The following is a 16,294-nucleotide window of genomic DNA, read 5'->3' on the forward strand; positions in this document are numbered from 1 at the left end:
AAAGACAAAAATCAGTAAGTCTAATATCCATCTTACCGCGCTCGCGCGAGATAAGACACACATTAGACTGGGGGGGCTTGAAGAGGTATGTACCCGCCTCAACACCGAGCAAGGCGGGTCAACCCACAAGATAAAGACATTATGAAGGCACAAAGCCAAAACCTATGCGCATGGCGCATACAAAACATGCTCAGGCATCATATGCCCAGGCACACATATGCTCGCGCATCACATATGCGCGCGGCGCATCAGCGCGCGGCGCATATCACATGCCCGTGTATATCGCATCTGCTCAGGCACACATATGCTCGCGCATCACATATGCGCGCAGCGCATCAGCGCGCGGCGCATATCACATGCTCGTGCATATCACATCTGCGCATGAAATATCTGCGCGTGAGAATAAAGAGAAGACCCCGCGCATCCTCAGGGTGAGCGCATATCATACGTGCACATAATCAACCTCGTCCTTATCCAAATCAGGATTAGGGCAACCTTGATTGTGCACATCAGACAACCTTCCAGAAGGTATCTTTTTAAGGAGAAAGAATATGCTGATGTTGATAGCTGCCAAATGAAAGGTCGACAACTCAGCATGACACATGTGTTACCACGTGATTACAACCAACGAGAAAGCGCCAGGTGTCCCAGAGGACACGTGGCGCAGTGCGATTGGAGGAAGCCAACGAGGTTGAGCCCAACCGGTGGTAACCCTAGCACTATAAATACAGCATCAACTCCACTTTGATGACACATTCATACTCAATCATTGACAGTTACAAGCAGTGATAACACATTCAATCATATTGAATCACATTCACTCACAGTCAGTTACATACAAACAGACAGTCTTACAATCAAAAGGGGTATTCAGCTATTCAGCAATACCCTGGAGATTCTCTTACACACACTATTATCTTCTCCACAAAGATACTGATTCTCACGCCGGAGGGTTACCTCAAAGAGGACCCCTCTGTCCCTTTCTGAGGGGTAAGTAACGGCGCTGTTCATTTTGTAGGTGGAAGAACACTGATCCAGAAGAACCATCGGTGAAATAGTATAATCACACCCGAGGAAAGTAGATCTGCTACCAGTGAGTAGATCCACGTTTCTTCAGTAACGAACGTAACCGAAACCATAAATGAGAAATTTGTACCATGTACTGATACCGAACATGTATTGGTACCGAGCCAAGAGCTTGATCCTTTGTTGTCGTATTTACTTTTCTTGAATGGTGGCTGGTCTGTAGGTGCGAGCTCAACTCCTTTTCTATGATCATTCACTTATTATGAAAGTATAAAGACTAAAGTTTAAAATACAGCTTATGTTGTGATTTGCCAAGTTTGTTGGGATTGAAATGAATAATTGGAAAAATAGAGGGGTTCAATTGAAACCCTTGAGGAATCACATTAGAAACACGATTCTTGGATTGAAATTTACAAGAATAGATCAAAGCTTAACTTTTAAAGGGTTAAAATTTTAGCTAAAACATGCTTATATTAGCAAATTTCAGCTAAAATTCGTTTCTTTTGCTTATATGATAAGATCATGAAAAGTTTAAATAAAATTAAGTTTTGACATATTCGCGTACTAATCTTGCCATTACTATATTACATCCCCTAATAAAGTAGTAAAACTAGCAATTTGATCATAACCCATTCTTATCCATTTCAACAAAAAAGGTTGTCTCAATCAACTCACTCTGACCCGTTTTATAAGAAAAGTCACACATATCATTCTTTAAAAAAATAGAAGAAAAGAAAAACGATCTATATCAAACAATTTTAGAACGGTGGGTCATAATTTTCGGGCCTACTAAGATCTAGAAGTTACAGTTATGGACGCTAATGTTTTAATTTTGTAACAATGTTGGATACTAACTTTAACTTTCATTAAATGTTAATAAAGACAATAAGCATATGCAAGATAGATGAGGGCATTTGTCAACATGAAAAATAAAATCAAATTTCCATACTAAATAAAATGTAAAATTTCAAAATATTCCAAAACACAAATTTGGCAAACATAAACGTGCTTCTTTGACCCGTCCATAAGAAGACGCCAAACACAAATATGCTAACATTCTTCGGGTTATTTTTCGGGTTTTGAGTTGTTTGGGTTGGAACCTAGAAGAAATTAACACAATAAACAATGCAAATAAGATCGATTTGAATGGGTCAATTAGATTCGGGTTACGTTTCAGGTTTAATAAGGTCAAAAAGTATTTAACTTTAACAAGACTAAACATAAAATTGTATTCCAAATCATCGTAAAATGATATTCAATGTCAACATAATCAAACCTTAATAATATTTCAATATATATCAAACCTTCATAATTCCAAATTGTATCAAGCAATCGTGTAAGCTAAACTTGAAGCATCAATCCATAAAATGTACTATTTAAGAGACCACATTCATATGAAACCTTCAAGAAAGCACGATCACGGGAGCTCACAACAAGCTATACCAAGGGCCATTTTAAATAAAAATAAAATGTCCAAAACAAAAAACTAACAATAAAAATGATGATTAAATTAAATTGAACGATCTCCACTCTTCATAAGTGATTACTAAAACACATAAACTAATTAAAATATGATATATATAAATTCTGATTAGTGATTAGGACCCAAACGACTGATGAAGGTGATGAGATATGATTTCACGTTACAATAGTACGACAATTTTAGTGAGAATGTGTGATGACAATAACACTCTTAACTTTTCTTTTTTACTTTCTATTAAACATTTAACGAAAGTTAAAGTTGTTACCCAACATTGGTACAAAACTAAAACCTTAGCATCCATACTTGTGACTTTTAAAACTTAAAGCATTCACATCCCCACCACCGTTTTATAATGTATGAGAGAGAAAAACCTTGGTATACATACCTGTAACTTTTAACTTCCATTAAGAGTGTTGTGAGTGAAAACAAGAAAATAATGTAGTTATGTTTATTATATATTTGAAAAATTATTATTCAACATAAAATAATTATAAGTGAAAAAGAGAAAAAAAGATAATTATAAAAATATAAAAAATATTTTTTAATTAAAAACGAGAGAGAAAATATAATGATTTTAATGTAATTTTATTATTTTAGGGACACGTGAGGGACTAACCGGTGTAAATACAAGTATTTAGGAGGAGGTTGTTGGTAAGTTTGGTAAAAGTAGATGGATGAAATTGTAATATAGAGAATTGATTTGATAGATCTTTTAATTATCTAGGTTACAAATATATACATATACATATATACATACATACGGGTGTGGTGGGCAGGCCAATCAAGGGCAGTAAATCTCAATTTCACTCTTTCAATTAACAAAATATCAAAATCTCTTGAGCCTCTAGGTTTAAGGAGCGAGTGATCTGATGGTCTTGAATCATGACTACTTCTGTCCTCACCAATCAAGGTTCGATTCAATTCAATTCAATTAGGGTTTTCTTTTATTTAATTTCATTCACTCTTTCTTAACTACACAATCGCTATGTGGGTTTTAAGTTTTAACTAAAACAAGCCTTATGTGGTTAACTAGGTTTAACTAGTTTTTTTTTTTTTTTAATAAAAAAGGTTAATTTGTTAGTGTTAAATTATGCAGAAACTATGCAGAACAACTGTGAGGTCCCTGCATCAGGCCTCACGAACAATGTTCGGCCAACGGAAGCGTTTACCGAATCCAAAAACGATTCAAATTTACTAGAACCCAACAAGAAACCAGCTTGCATTGGTTCATGGGCTTTGAACAATATTGAACAACAGTTTTACCCTTTCTTTGTTAATAACCGGGTTCGGTATGCGCCATTTACCGCGTTCCCTCAAAGTTACCCCTGTGATTATCCGCATCAAGAGTTTCATTATTTCGTGGTTATTGATTTTGAGGCGACGTGTGATAAGGAAAGGAACCCTCATCCTCAGGAGATCATTGAGTTTCCTTCGGTTATAGTTAATGGTTTGACTGGTCAACTGGAGGCTTGTTTCCAAACGTATGTCCGCCCGACGTGCAATCAGCTGTTAACTGATTTTTGCAAGGATTTGACTGGTATCCAGCAGTTTCAGGTTTGTTTCTACGTGCTTTCTTTTGGTAATGTTATTCAATGGTTTTGTCTAGAGGTACACGTCGAAATCGGTTCAGAACTGAAAATAATGAAATTAGTTTGTAGTTCTGAAGCAGGAACGGGTTTGAAAATTGGAACCTATGTTTCACAAACCGAGGATCAGAACTGTATGTATGTAAAGAATGTATTTTTTATATATAACACAATTATTTTTAATACAAAAATTGGTTCCAACTCAAAACAGTTTCCAAACCGAATCTGAACCTTTTAACCAGCGAATAAGTTTTGACCAAGAACCAAACCTAACCAGTTTAGGGTTACGAACCGATTTCTGCACTCAAGGCGCGTAGCCATCGCCTGGGCCTAGGCGAAAGGTGCAAAAAAAGCGAGGGCCCTAGGAAAAAAAGCACACTTAAAAAAACTAAAAATATTTTATGTATATGAAAAATAATATTATTCTTCAAATAAAATAAACAAAATCTATTATATAACATTTAATATCATATAATTAGTACCAAAAGTTCTAAAATAGTCAAGAGTCAAATGTAATTCCAAAACTTGAACAACAAAATGTATCAATATAATGCCTTTGACCTCTCCTAGATCCAAGTTTTAATAGCACTCCTTGCGTTTCTTTTGCTCGGCTTTTATCTTCTCATGTTCTTGGCATAGACGTTGCCGAAGCGCTCGCCTAGGAACTAGAAGCGCACTTATTGAGCCTTGCCTGAAAATTGGGCCTAGACGCAAGAATCGAGGGCTTTTAATAACTATGATATTGGGCTGCATGTCGTTTCTTGCTTAGTTTATGAAAATAATGATGATATTAATTCCAGGTGGACAGAGGAGTCACTCTGAGTGAAGCTCTGGTTCGACACGACAAATGGCTAGAAATGAAGGGGATTAAAAATGCCAACTTTGCAGTGGTTACATGGTCAAACTGGGATTGCCGAGTCATGTTGGAATCCGAATGCAGATTCAAGAAAATCCGTAAGCCTTCTTATTTTAACCGATGGATCAACTTGAAAGTACCATTCTGTGAATTCTTCGGTGGTGCAAAGTGCAACTTGAAGGAGGCGGTCCAGATGGCGGGTCTGTCATGGCAGGGTAGGGCCCACTGTGGTCTAGATGATGCCAGAAACACCGCACGCTTGCTCTCATGATGCACAAGGGTTTCAAGTTCTCAATCACTAACTCCTTGATGTCTGACCACCACACGTTCAATTGGAAGCCGCCACCTGGACACATTCCTTTTCCACCAAAGATTCTGCATCTCGTTCCGCTGTTTCACTACCCGTGCTGTTACTGTGGGGTGAAAAGCACCAAAGGAGTGGTTAGGAAACCAGGTCCAAAGCAAGGTAGTTGCTTCTTTGGTTGTGGGAATTGGACTTCGGCTCGTGGGGCCCGCTGCCAGTACTTCGAATGGGCTTGAAAAGTTGAAATAGTAAGTGACGTTTATACCCTTGATGGTATCGGTTTAAGCTATGTGTACTTGCGTCGTCTGTAAAAAAGAAGAAAAAAAAGGGAGAAAAAGGGTTGAAAAAAGAACCAGGATGGTGGAGTTGCTCTGGTGGTTTAAAAAAAAAGTAAATATTTTATGGTTGGATTTTAAGTAGGGTTTTAAGCAGTGGTGTGTTGGGGTGCTTTTTACTTTTATTATTACATGACTAACTATCTAAAATAATACATGAGATGGGGCTATGCTATAATATATATGATATGTCTGTCCTTTGGGACTTTGGAGCCTATTGTTGGGACTAAACTGCTCTCTATGTTTGTTTGTTTACAACTTTTTTTTCTGTAATTATCCTTGAGTTTTAGTATAATACTATTCGGGTCGTCATGTTTCAATCCGAGGTTTTTAATGCATACAACAGGCTGGTCAAATTTTAGATATATTTGACCTATTGGAACCAACCGTAGATGATCAAATTCATTAAAACACAACTTTGTCATGACCAAAATGATTTGTTCAAGCTTTTTACCTCCACTTATGATTTAAGAGGTTTCAGTGAATCTTTTGCTAAAAGTTTCACTATGGGTCAAGTCAGTAACAAATAGCAACATTTATATTGAGATTCAGAACTTAGGTTTTAGGTCATCACTGTTTATCAAAGATCCAAATGCCAACTTCTTGATTTTATTACAGAACAGAAATTATTCAAATCTGATGATTTGTAACCATTAAGTATGCTGACTCTAACTATATATACGTGTTTCTTTTATTATTGTTATCAAGTCTATAGGGATTGAAAGTGAAGATTATTATACAATATTAGTGTGGAAAATCTGATATATAATAACCATGTCCACCATCTGGTAAATACTGTATAACCAGATTAGCACTAGATAAATATAACATTCATCCAAGGCATTTGATCCTAATAAGTATAATCATCATGACATATAAGCATATCATATAAGTCTAACATTCATCCAATATCCGAAATCCCGGTAAATATAATCAGCCGAATTGTACTATTTTACATGTTTTAACCAAATGTATAGATAGAACCACGATTCTCACAGTTTAACATTGAGAACTTTGTCACCAACATAATCATAGCTGTACTATAGCCTTTTTCATTGCTTTGCAAAAAGAAACTCCATTTTTAATTGTCCGGCTATAAATTCTGCAAGAGTGTTACGGTTTTAACAAGGCTTTTCAATTCTTGTGATAGCAATGCTAAGTTTTTGATTTGTATATTTGAATTCTTTTTGTAAATTCGTGTATAATTCTTCGATGCCTTGTTCAATTCTTATGAAGTTATTGGATCCTTATCCACATTCGAGAATCCCCTTCTTTCACACCGACCCGAAGAGTAACTAGGACCAACTTTTGGATCCAAATTGTATGACTTTAATGGTTTTTTGAACTCACTATAATTACTCAAATAAATAAGTCAATGCCATTAATCCAAACAAACACAATTACATACATGTGCAAGAACTCTTTACAATCATATCCCAAAGAAGTGAGATACCCTTGATCGATGGAATAAATATATCTTGCATGCCGGTTAAAGTTTTGTTTAAAAATATGACCACAATAATTCATTAAGTAATGTTATCTTAACCATAAAATGAGAAAAGTATAATAATCAAACACTAGGAGAGAGGATGAGCTGTACAAACAATAACCACGTTGCAAACACGAATCCTAGGACTAGTTATTTCACACGGAAATCATGTCTAAATATTGTCAGATTCTGAGTGAACTTGTCTCGGTTCTTCGAGTCTAAGCTTCTAGAAACATCAGCCATTAGTTTGTCAAAGCATAAGGAAAGTCGCTGATGCTGTTCCGCAGGCTGCAACCAATACAACTTATTTCAGAAACTTATATGCACTTTGACCATTATGACCCATTACTATTTTTCAAAATTTGACCAATTTTGTATATAAACAGAATTTATCAGACATACCTGTGACCCTAAAATATGAGCTTTCAGATCCGAAAATATCTGCAGCAAATAAATGATGTCAAAAAGCGAATTAAAAAAATAATATATAAATAAATAAATAATATTAGTAATAACAATAAAGTGATAATCATAGCACATGTCACCTGCTCATTGATTAATATCAAGCTGAGCATTGGTCTGCTAAGGCTCCACTGATTCCCACAATCCTCAAACAAAACAATCTCAAACAAGGTCTTCAGTATCTGATGAAATTAAAAAATTTAAGTAATTTACTATGCAAATTCAATGGCATAAAATCCATATTAATTGAGTCTGTAAGAGATATAATGACTGTCACATCATGATGAAACTCGCAATGATCCATAATATATATAAGAATAAGAATACAGACAAGGCGTATGGTCAAAAACTTACTTCTGGGAACAATGTTGGACATTCTGCAATATGGTGAGCAAGACTGACGGCAGCAGGCGAAGTTGGCGCCTCTGCAATGGTGATGTTGTTGAAATAATAAGCAGCCAAATTATCAACTGCTGATGCAGCCTGACATGAAATTTTAGCCAACAGAAGCACGATTTTAGATTAACATTATACATGTCAGTGTGCAACATATAGAAAGGCGTATGATATAAGTACCTGAGTTGAGATGCTTGTATCAAGTCCTTTTAATCCAGATTCTAGCGAGCCGACTATATGCATAAAGGTATTCCTATCCAGATTCAACATATAAACAATGTGACTGTTGAATAAAACCTCCAAAAATGCATAATACGCCTTCGTGAGCTACAAATTGCGAATAAAAATTACACCATATAAGTGACAACTTTCAGAGAGACTAAATCTGAGCACATCAAATTGCACACCATACCTTTCTGTAAGCCAAAATATCAGCCAGAGGAACTGAAAGTGTCATCTTTAAAGCAATGTCAAGTGCATCTGCAAGAGCTCTATCGCCATACAGTTCAAACACACCAAAATTCACATAGTTTCCAGCAAGAGCTGTCATTAGTATAAACACAATACTGTTAGTAAAAATTAAAAACATAATCAAATTTCACCAACAGATGGTATATCATTTACCCCTTGTAAGAACAGTCAATGCAATCCATATCCCCTTGTATTTGAAAGCATAGATATCAGCCACATTAGGTATAGATAAGATCCTTGATCCATATGCCACAAGTAGTTTGCTGACTTCGCGAAATAAAAGTATCCCGTTTGGGGATGATGAATCAAAAGTCAAACGTTGAGCCTTGTTCAAAACAAACTCAGCCATGAACTTCAGCAATGGAGTTGTAACCTGTATAATTACACACCTTATAAGATCAACAAGCAGTTAAACAGAAGTTTATCATTCATGTTTGTGAACTTACCTCTGGTGTGTCAGCCCAATGCGATATGCCTTTTAAGAGAATTGGCATGTGAGAAGGATATAACCAGTCAAACAGCAGTCCATATGTTCTTCGACTGAAGTTATATGAATAGTTAAATACAGTGTGATTTATATTATAATTATAACAAAGTAATACAAAGATGATAATCTTGTAAAACAATTCAACCTATTAGTGGCCATCGCAATTCCTCTCAGATCCCTCATCAATCCAACTAACGCGTATTTTACCGCATCAGTACGAAACATAGAATCAGGGATTGACTCCAAACTGATGAAAACCTAGAATATTCAAAACAGTGAAATAAAAATGATCACATAAAAGTTACAATTGTAGCATAAAAAAAAGAAACATACCTGTAATAGTGGATCCATAGAAGACTTAAACTTAACAGGACTATCCTCCATGAAAATCAACCAGCCAATTGTGTAATAAAACGTTGTTCTACTGCGAGAGCATCTATATTCATGTAGGAAAGGAAAGTGTTCCCTCTACAAATAAAGATGGATATTTATAAATATTAGGTTTCAAGATAATACAACTATCAAGTTATGGAAATGAAATAAAGTGCTCTAAAAAGCGATCAGAAAAGCTAGGCCCGAGTGTAACCTAATTCCTATTCGCTTAAACAGGCATATTTTTCTTCTCTTTTTTTCTAAAAAGAACAATAGCAATATAGAGTAGAGAGAATTACTGTATGATTTGCAACAATGAATTTGACAGTGTCCAGCTTCATCAGCAGCTTTCCCGTCATATACCTACAAGGAAAAAATGACCTCATAATAAAACCATTTCTTACCCAAAATCACGCACATCATAAAAGACAGGACAAAATCAAACTAACCCAGATGCAAGTTCCAGAAACAGACTTAATGTGTGGTCAATAACTTCCTCACTCTGTATGCAAAGTCAAATGAGAGAGAGCAGAAAAGATTTGTAAGAGATGTAACCAAAGAGAAAGATTAAGTACCTCGGTGTAACATTTAAGGTTTGTTGCAATTTTTCCAACAATCAAATTTAATGCCTGAAGATGATCCTGCAGTCCCAGCAGCTCAGATAACCGGCTATAAAGCTGCTGCAACAAAAATACAAGGCTTTTTATAATAATGAAAATAATAATAATGATAACTACAAATCTAGAGTAGGAACCAAATTATCTTTTTTCGTTTTACCTTAGAAGAATGCATGGCTTGATCACCAACATAAGATTTTCTAAAGTTTTGGAAGAATGTCAAAATTGCCTGGTCAAGTCTTTGCTTGCTTAGCTCACCATATCTCTGCCATGAGTTATACAGATTAATATGTAATCTATAAAATAGGTACTTACAATCTTTAACATGAATACTACTTAGTGGACAAGAAAAATGTATTAATCAGAATGGGCCGTTCGCCATTTTACCTGACTATGTAGTCCACTGTCAGTAGCATTTATGATACGCAAAACACGAGCTGATAGTTCTGCATCAATAGCTTCTTGCGAATCCGAGCTTAATCGAGTAAAAGAAAGAAAAAAGTAAATTATGCATGATCCATGTAAGGAGAACAATAACATTAATTCATAATTTAATTTTAAATACCTGCAACCGCTACATTGTTTAATCTTCAATATAGCAGCAACTATATGAACTATCCAGGCTAATTTGGCTTCAATGACAGATAATTCATTCTTATCACTAATCTGATGTTGTGCTTTTTCCTATTAATGATACATTCAGAAATCGCAAATGAAATATCATCAGAAACGCCGATATCATATTAACAACCTGAAGATATATAAAAGTGCGATTTGAGCAATAATATACCGTATACAGTTGAAGGATGGGCTCCAAAATGTTTATGATGAATAAGCTACTTCTTTCATACTGAAATAAAAAGAGATCGATCATATGTGATTTTAGATGACAAGTAACAGTAATTGTATGATAATGGTTTATACCTGAAATCTACAAAGATATGGAAAACAATCAAGCTGGTCTTGAAGAAGTTCAACATTGTCAAGAGGATTCTCTGAAAGGTCATCTTGAGGAGGAGCCTACATTTCAAACTCAAGACATTTAAACTTACGCTATTTTTCTAAACATCAATCAATAAACTTCATGGATTATGATGTTTACATGCCTGCACAGAGTCAAATCTCGATGTAATAAAACCTTCACTAATCTTGGGCACAAACTCATCAAGCAAGCTAGGTGCATCAGCTTTCAAGTAGGGCACAGATGTTACCAACCTTGACCAAAGCCCTAAAAGATAGTAGACACTGCTACTAGCCCACTGCAAACAAGTATTCCAATTCATGTTTGTTTGTTGTGAATCAGTTCAAACAGGATGTTATGTTATATCATCTGAAATTTGAGACTGAACAAAAAGCCAACCTGCCATGACTGCAATGATTTTAAAGTAAACTCTGCAACCAAACGTATCCAATCACTGTATCCTTCAACATTCACAAGTTCTGATAGCTGCAACCATCGCCACAGGTCAAAATGTCAAGAGAGCTATGGTTATATACTAAAGGATACCAACAAACTGAGATAGAAATAACGTTTGTCCTAAATAAAGTATCCAATATGGTATTATCAACTGCAGATGTGAGTTTCAAGTGCTAAATCTCTTTTGCTTAATATGTGTGTGTGTGTGTTGATTTTCCCCAGAAAACACCGACTTAACTCACTTGTTTATTTATTTATTTTCTTTGCTCTCATTGGTTATTTATACACGTGTGACTGATATAACACGTTAAGACAACAAACGCTAAAACAACATTGAGACAGTATCATTACAAACTGTTGGCGTAGAGTTATTCAATTACAAAAATGGTGCACGTCACCTGATAGTTCACTCTAAACCGTCCAAGAAGACGACAATATTCATGGTAATTATCGTGATCAGCAAGACCTGATTCAAGAATTCACATACAGTCTTTTTAATTATGTTGAGTCAATAGAATCTAAATATCAAAATAAAAACAACAAAAGGAAAATAATATATACACAGCAGCTACAGAATAAGGCAACAGAAGTTTGTGTGCAATAGAAGTTTGTGCGCCAAATAAGTGAATTAACACATTTAAACAGCTTGATACAACCAAAAATTAAAACTTTTAAAGTGTGTACCTTGGCCCGCTTGTAAGATCTCTTTGGTTCCAGTCATTAAATGAGCCAAAAACTTGGAACGATTGACATCGTTAGAGAACAAAGAGCGCCTTACTGAAGCCAGTCTTACTAAGCATTCCAAAGCCTACAAATAGAACACCAAATAAATGAAGACTTCAACATAAGACAAAGAGTCATGTAATAAATGCATATCTGGGATGCTATGCTATCAATAGCGGTGCTATAGCGGTTATCGGTCTGGCGGTAAAATAGCGATCGGAATATCGGTCCAAATAGCGGTTCCAATATTTGCGGCGCTATTTACCGCTATTTCGCCGATATTTGGCCACCGATATATCGGAAATAGCGGTGAGATTATCAGTTTAATATTTTTGACCCAATTGTTACTTTTTTTGGCCCAAACTGTATAAGCCCATAGCCCAATTTCATTATGATTATTATTGAACGATCAGTTTATTGCCCTAAAAATACCTCAATCGCTGCTGATGCTCATCTCCGATACCCGTTTCTTCAGCCGCTGCTGATGCTTATATATTTATGGCTTTCGATTAAGTGATTAAATCATGTCTTAAATTAAAAATATTGTTACTTTGTGTTTTGAACTATTGACTTTTATGATTTTGGTATTAAGACTTAAGTATTATTATTAGATAACTTTTGGTGTTACATATATATATATATATACCGCTATCCCACCGCAATAACCGATATCTCAGATATCGGTCATTGACCGATATCCGCTATTTTTTGGCATTAACTGCATAGCTGGGATGCGCTTAACATATAAGATCATGCTAATGGAGGTCAGTATGTTCTCAAAAGCATATTCATGTGTGTATTTATTGAAAATAATTAAAAAATGAGATAAATGACTCACCTCTTTTGATAAAGGAGGCTTTGTGATTGCATAGTAGTCAAAAAATATTTGTAGTGTCGAAGGATCTTCTAAAACAGGTTTCCACCCAGATGGTATCTGCAAATTTGCCAAAAAGTTTCATTTTGTTCAAATGAGAAGCAATAAGTTTGAATTGCGCGGTTCTACTTAATATTTGAACCAACTGTTAACTAATACCTGAACAGTGCCAAATTCATCTGAGCTTTCATCAATTGATGTTCCAACAAAGTCAAATGACAGACATTTTAAAGCTAGAGAAAGTGCCAATTCTTGCAAACGGCTGCCAACTGCAAACAGAATTTGTTTTTCAGAATGACAACAGAATACAAAGGTTAAGAATAATGCAAGAACTTAAGTGAAATCACTGTCATATTACCATCACTTTTCAGCTGTTGCAGGGATGTGATAGATATTTGGAAAATTTGAAAAAGAGACTGGTCCCTAAAATTGCATGCAACTCTGCGATGATGTGTAGAAGGCAACCCCGGGTTTGGCTGTGAAGTAAGCGAGAAAACCGTTATAAATCAGATAAAAGCATAACAACAAAGTCATGATAATCCACTAAAAAACTCCAATATTTGATAAATTACATTGCCTAAATATACAGTTATACCATAAGTAATCAAGGTTTAAACAAAATAGCCAACCTGATTCATCTCACTAACAAGCTGATTTAGTATCTTTAAGCCAATAGAACAATGCTCCGGTGATGCCTGATAGACACAGCAATCGTGCAAATCAGTAGTAAACAATTAGCTTTGGAATCTTACTATATATTCTATTACAATAACACACTAGCTTGCTTCAACACAACATATAAGTTCTGAATATAGAACAGTAGCATAAACTGCTAATCAAAAAACACAACTGAAGTACTGAACAATGTAGCTTTAATTTTTTTATAACATTTTAAATTCCCAAAGAGTGTTGACCAGTTTGATAAAGTGACTAATAATCAACTGCCATTTGTCATGTATGGTATGAAACACAACATAAAGTTCTTTCCTTTAGCTCCTTATCTTCCATTTTTGAGTGATTGCCAAGCAGTTAATGTGGAAAAATATCGGATATCGGTCCTTATATCAGTTATCACAGTGGGATATCGGTAATTTTAATATCATGCAGAATTTATATATATAGCAATTTAACACTAACAATTCAGTATACTCTCCTACCATTAACAAATTAACCTTTTGCAACTTACAAAACACAAACAATTGTAACAAGTAGGAACTGATTAAGACTTAAAACACTAACATTAAACACTAAAAAATGACAATAAAACTGATATCTGGAAAATCGGTGATATAGCGGTCCAATATCGCAGATATTATCGGTACCAATATTCTGACCGATATTCTGCTAGAGGTCCGATAACCAGTATAGCACAATATTGACTGCATAGAGTGATTGTAACACGATTCCCTAGAAAAATAGCTAAGATACCTGGATTAAAAAATTTGTTGCGTCTTTGACTACATCTCGGAACCTATCATCATCAAACCAACCAAACTTGGTCACCCGACACAAAAGCTGGACCAAAGATCCGATCACATATTGTTGTAGTTCATGCCCCCTTTTCGCCAAATAGGTAATAATGTAGTTCCCTTCATCAGATGTCAACACGAAAAAATTCATAACATGTTAGGAAAAAAATATAAAGATATGTTAGTAGAAAAATTACGTATATCAAGACGAAGTTGCAAGGACAGCGTGTGCTCAGTGACTTGCTTGAGCAGACTTGAACTAGCAAGCATCAACGCGTAAGGAGTTGAAGCATTGTCCAATATGTACTGACACTGTGCAATGTAATTGGTATTTGCGGAAAAGCATTTTAAAGTGTTCTCGGCGTGAGCGCGTTCAACCGAGTCTTGAGAATTGTAGAGTCGTTCACACAAAGCTTCTAGTTGAGCCAAGCTCTCCATTGTTGATTACGATGAATTGAGGATTGAGGATAAGAAGCAGCAATTATCCAAGTTAGGTCTACAAAATATATGATAAGAAGAGGTCATGTATCATACAAAATTGAGTCAGTTAGATCAAGTATCATAGAAATTGAGTCAGTTAGATCAAATAATAATGTAGTGACATGTATCAACAATTGCAGCATATTATATAGAGCCAGGTAACACAACATATAGATCTGATATATATATTACATTGTTCATGATACAAGAAGGAAGCATCTCTCATCATCATTATTATAAAACTAGTAATAATAATGTCGATTACAGGTCAAAAAGAAAAGGAAAAAATACATATAGAAAGACGTCCGGGATAACCGAAACAATCATCAGCACAAATCCTTGCTACACGGCAGCAACAACAATAATAATCCTGTAAAAATAAAATCTGTGATCAGCTAAAAGAAAATGCAAATCATCATCCGATCTCGAAAATCTGTAATGAGATGCAAAATTAACTAAAAATAAAAGACAGATCACGTATAAATAGAATTAGGTTGAATAATTAGCAAGCAAACAGTAAGAAATGAATCAGTAGTCATTATCAATTCACTTATTTCACATTTCGTTGGAATAGTTGCATCGGCAGTTACAGATAACAGAAAGCAGATGATAATCAATTGAAGGAAATGAATCGATTGATTACAGCTGTGGAATCAGAGATTGATTGAGCCTAGATCCAAATTGAGTAGTAGAGTAGATTAAATCCAGACAGAATAATAATAATAATAATAATAATAATAAGCATAGGTACAGAGAGAAATAGAAGTGGCTTACGACTAAATGCAGAGATAGAGAGAGATGGCTTGGTGAATACTCTAATAATAACAATAATAATAATCGAGAAGCGAAGCCCTAGGTTTTCTCACCTTTCTTTCCTTCTTTACAACTGCTGTGACCTTGGTCTCTCGTTATCTATCTGTATGTATTCGTAGAGATCGGTTACATACACTGACATTACACACACGTTTACTGGCCCAAAACCATAAACTCTATTCTAGCCCAACGTCTTCTTTCCAAACGGACTTACGGGAACCGGTTCCACCTCTACCCGGTTAAAACACGGACATGACTCAATATAAATCCGGCAAAAATGTCAAAAACTCGATTATACCTTGTTTTCTGGTTTTTAAAATAAACTCAGTTTGCCCTACCAATGATATTCGACTTTTGTTCAATTCGGATTGTAATCAAATATACAAAGTGGGTTTATTATTAAAATGAGTTTGGGTCAAAAATAGATGCTTTAATAACATATATTAATTTGGTGCAGGTTGAGATGAGTCGTTTTAGAAAAAATTCTCAAGATAGGGTTACCCGCCGAATCTTTTTATTATGGTTAGTTGTGTGTTAAAATTCGGATATTGGGACGTAGTTTAAGAAACTCTGACTTTGTATAGTAATGATTACAAGGTTTATTATAACGTTTCTTGATCCTATGTAAATGTGT

The 16,294-nt window shown here is 35.2% G+C and overlaps 1 protein-coding gene and 1 pseudogene across 3 annotated transcripts; one reads left to right on the forward strand and one right to left on the reverse strand.

Moving 5' to 3' along the window:
• The first annotated feature begins 3,601 nt into the window (after positions 1 to 3,601).
• Positions 3,602 to 5,850, forward strand: LOC143637031 (uncharacterized; annotated as a pseudogene). Its single transcript, XR_013154358.1, has 2 exons — positions 3,602 to 4,063; positions 4,896 to 5,850. The product of XR_013154358.1 is annotated as an uncharacterized LOC143637031 (transcript).
• A 1,036-nt stretch (positions 5,851 to 6,886) lies between these two features.
• On the reverse strand, positions 6,887 to 15,729 carry LOC143637032 (uncharacterized). 2 transcript variants are annotated; one of them, XM_077104500.1, is made up of 30 exons: positions 15,622 to 15,729; positions 15,139 to 15,217; positions 14,565 to 14,863; positions 14,327 to 14,487; positions 13,528 to 13,593; positions 13,257 to 13,374; positions 13,058 to 13,167; positions 12,863 to 12,958; positions 11,986 to 12,109; positions 11,700 to 11,767; positions 11,245 to 11,331; positions 10,991 to 11,143; positions 10,809 to 10,904; positions 10,675 to 10,734; positions 10,450 to 10,568; positions 10,272 to 10,359; positions 10,045 to 10,149; positions 9,843 to 9,947; positions 9,717 to 9,769; positions 9,567 to 9,630; positions 9,229 to 9,363; positions 9,041 to 9,153; positions 8,855 to 8,948; positions 8,562 to 8,781; positions 8,350 to 8,480; positions 8,118 to 8,264; positions 7,896 to 8,024; positions 7,625 to 7,723; positions 7,482 to 7,520; positions 6,887 to 7,367 (listed from the first exon to the last, which is right to left on the reverse strand). In XM_077104500.1, the coding sequence occupies exons 3-30, from the start codon at positions 14,803 to 14,805 to the stop codon at positions 7,230 to 7,232; spliced, it is 3,159 nt and encodes a 1,052-aa protein (XP_076960615.1). In that variant the 5' UTR covers positions 14,806 to 14,863; positions 15,139 to 15,217; positions 15,622 to 15,729; the 3' UTR covers positions 6,887 to 7,229. The 2 variants fall into 2 exon arrangements, with proteins under 2 accessions (XP_076960615.1, XP_076960617.1); XM_077104502.1 differs by lacking the exon at positions 15,622 to 15,729 and having other exon boundaries at positions 9,843 to 9,944; positions 14,565 to 15,409.
• Positions 15,730 to 16,294: the final 565 nt, after the last annotated feature.

The sequence above is a fragment of the Bidens hawaiensis genome, unplaced genomic scaffold, assembly GCF_021521415.1.
Source record: "Bidens hawaiensis isolate Kalapana, Puna unplaced genomic scaffold, B.hawaiensis_p1.1 tig00008096_1, whole genome shotgun sequence".
Taxonomy (NCBI): domain Eukaryota; kingdom Viridiplantae; phylum Streptophyta; class Magnoliopsida; order Asterales; family Asteraceae; genus Bidens; species Bidens hawaiensis.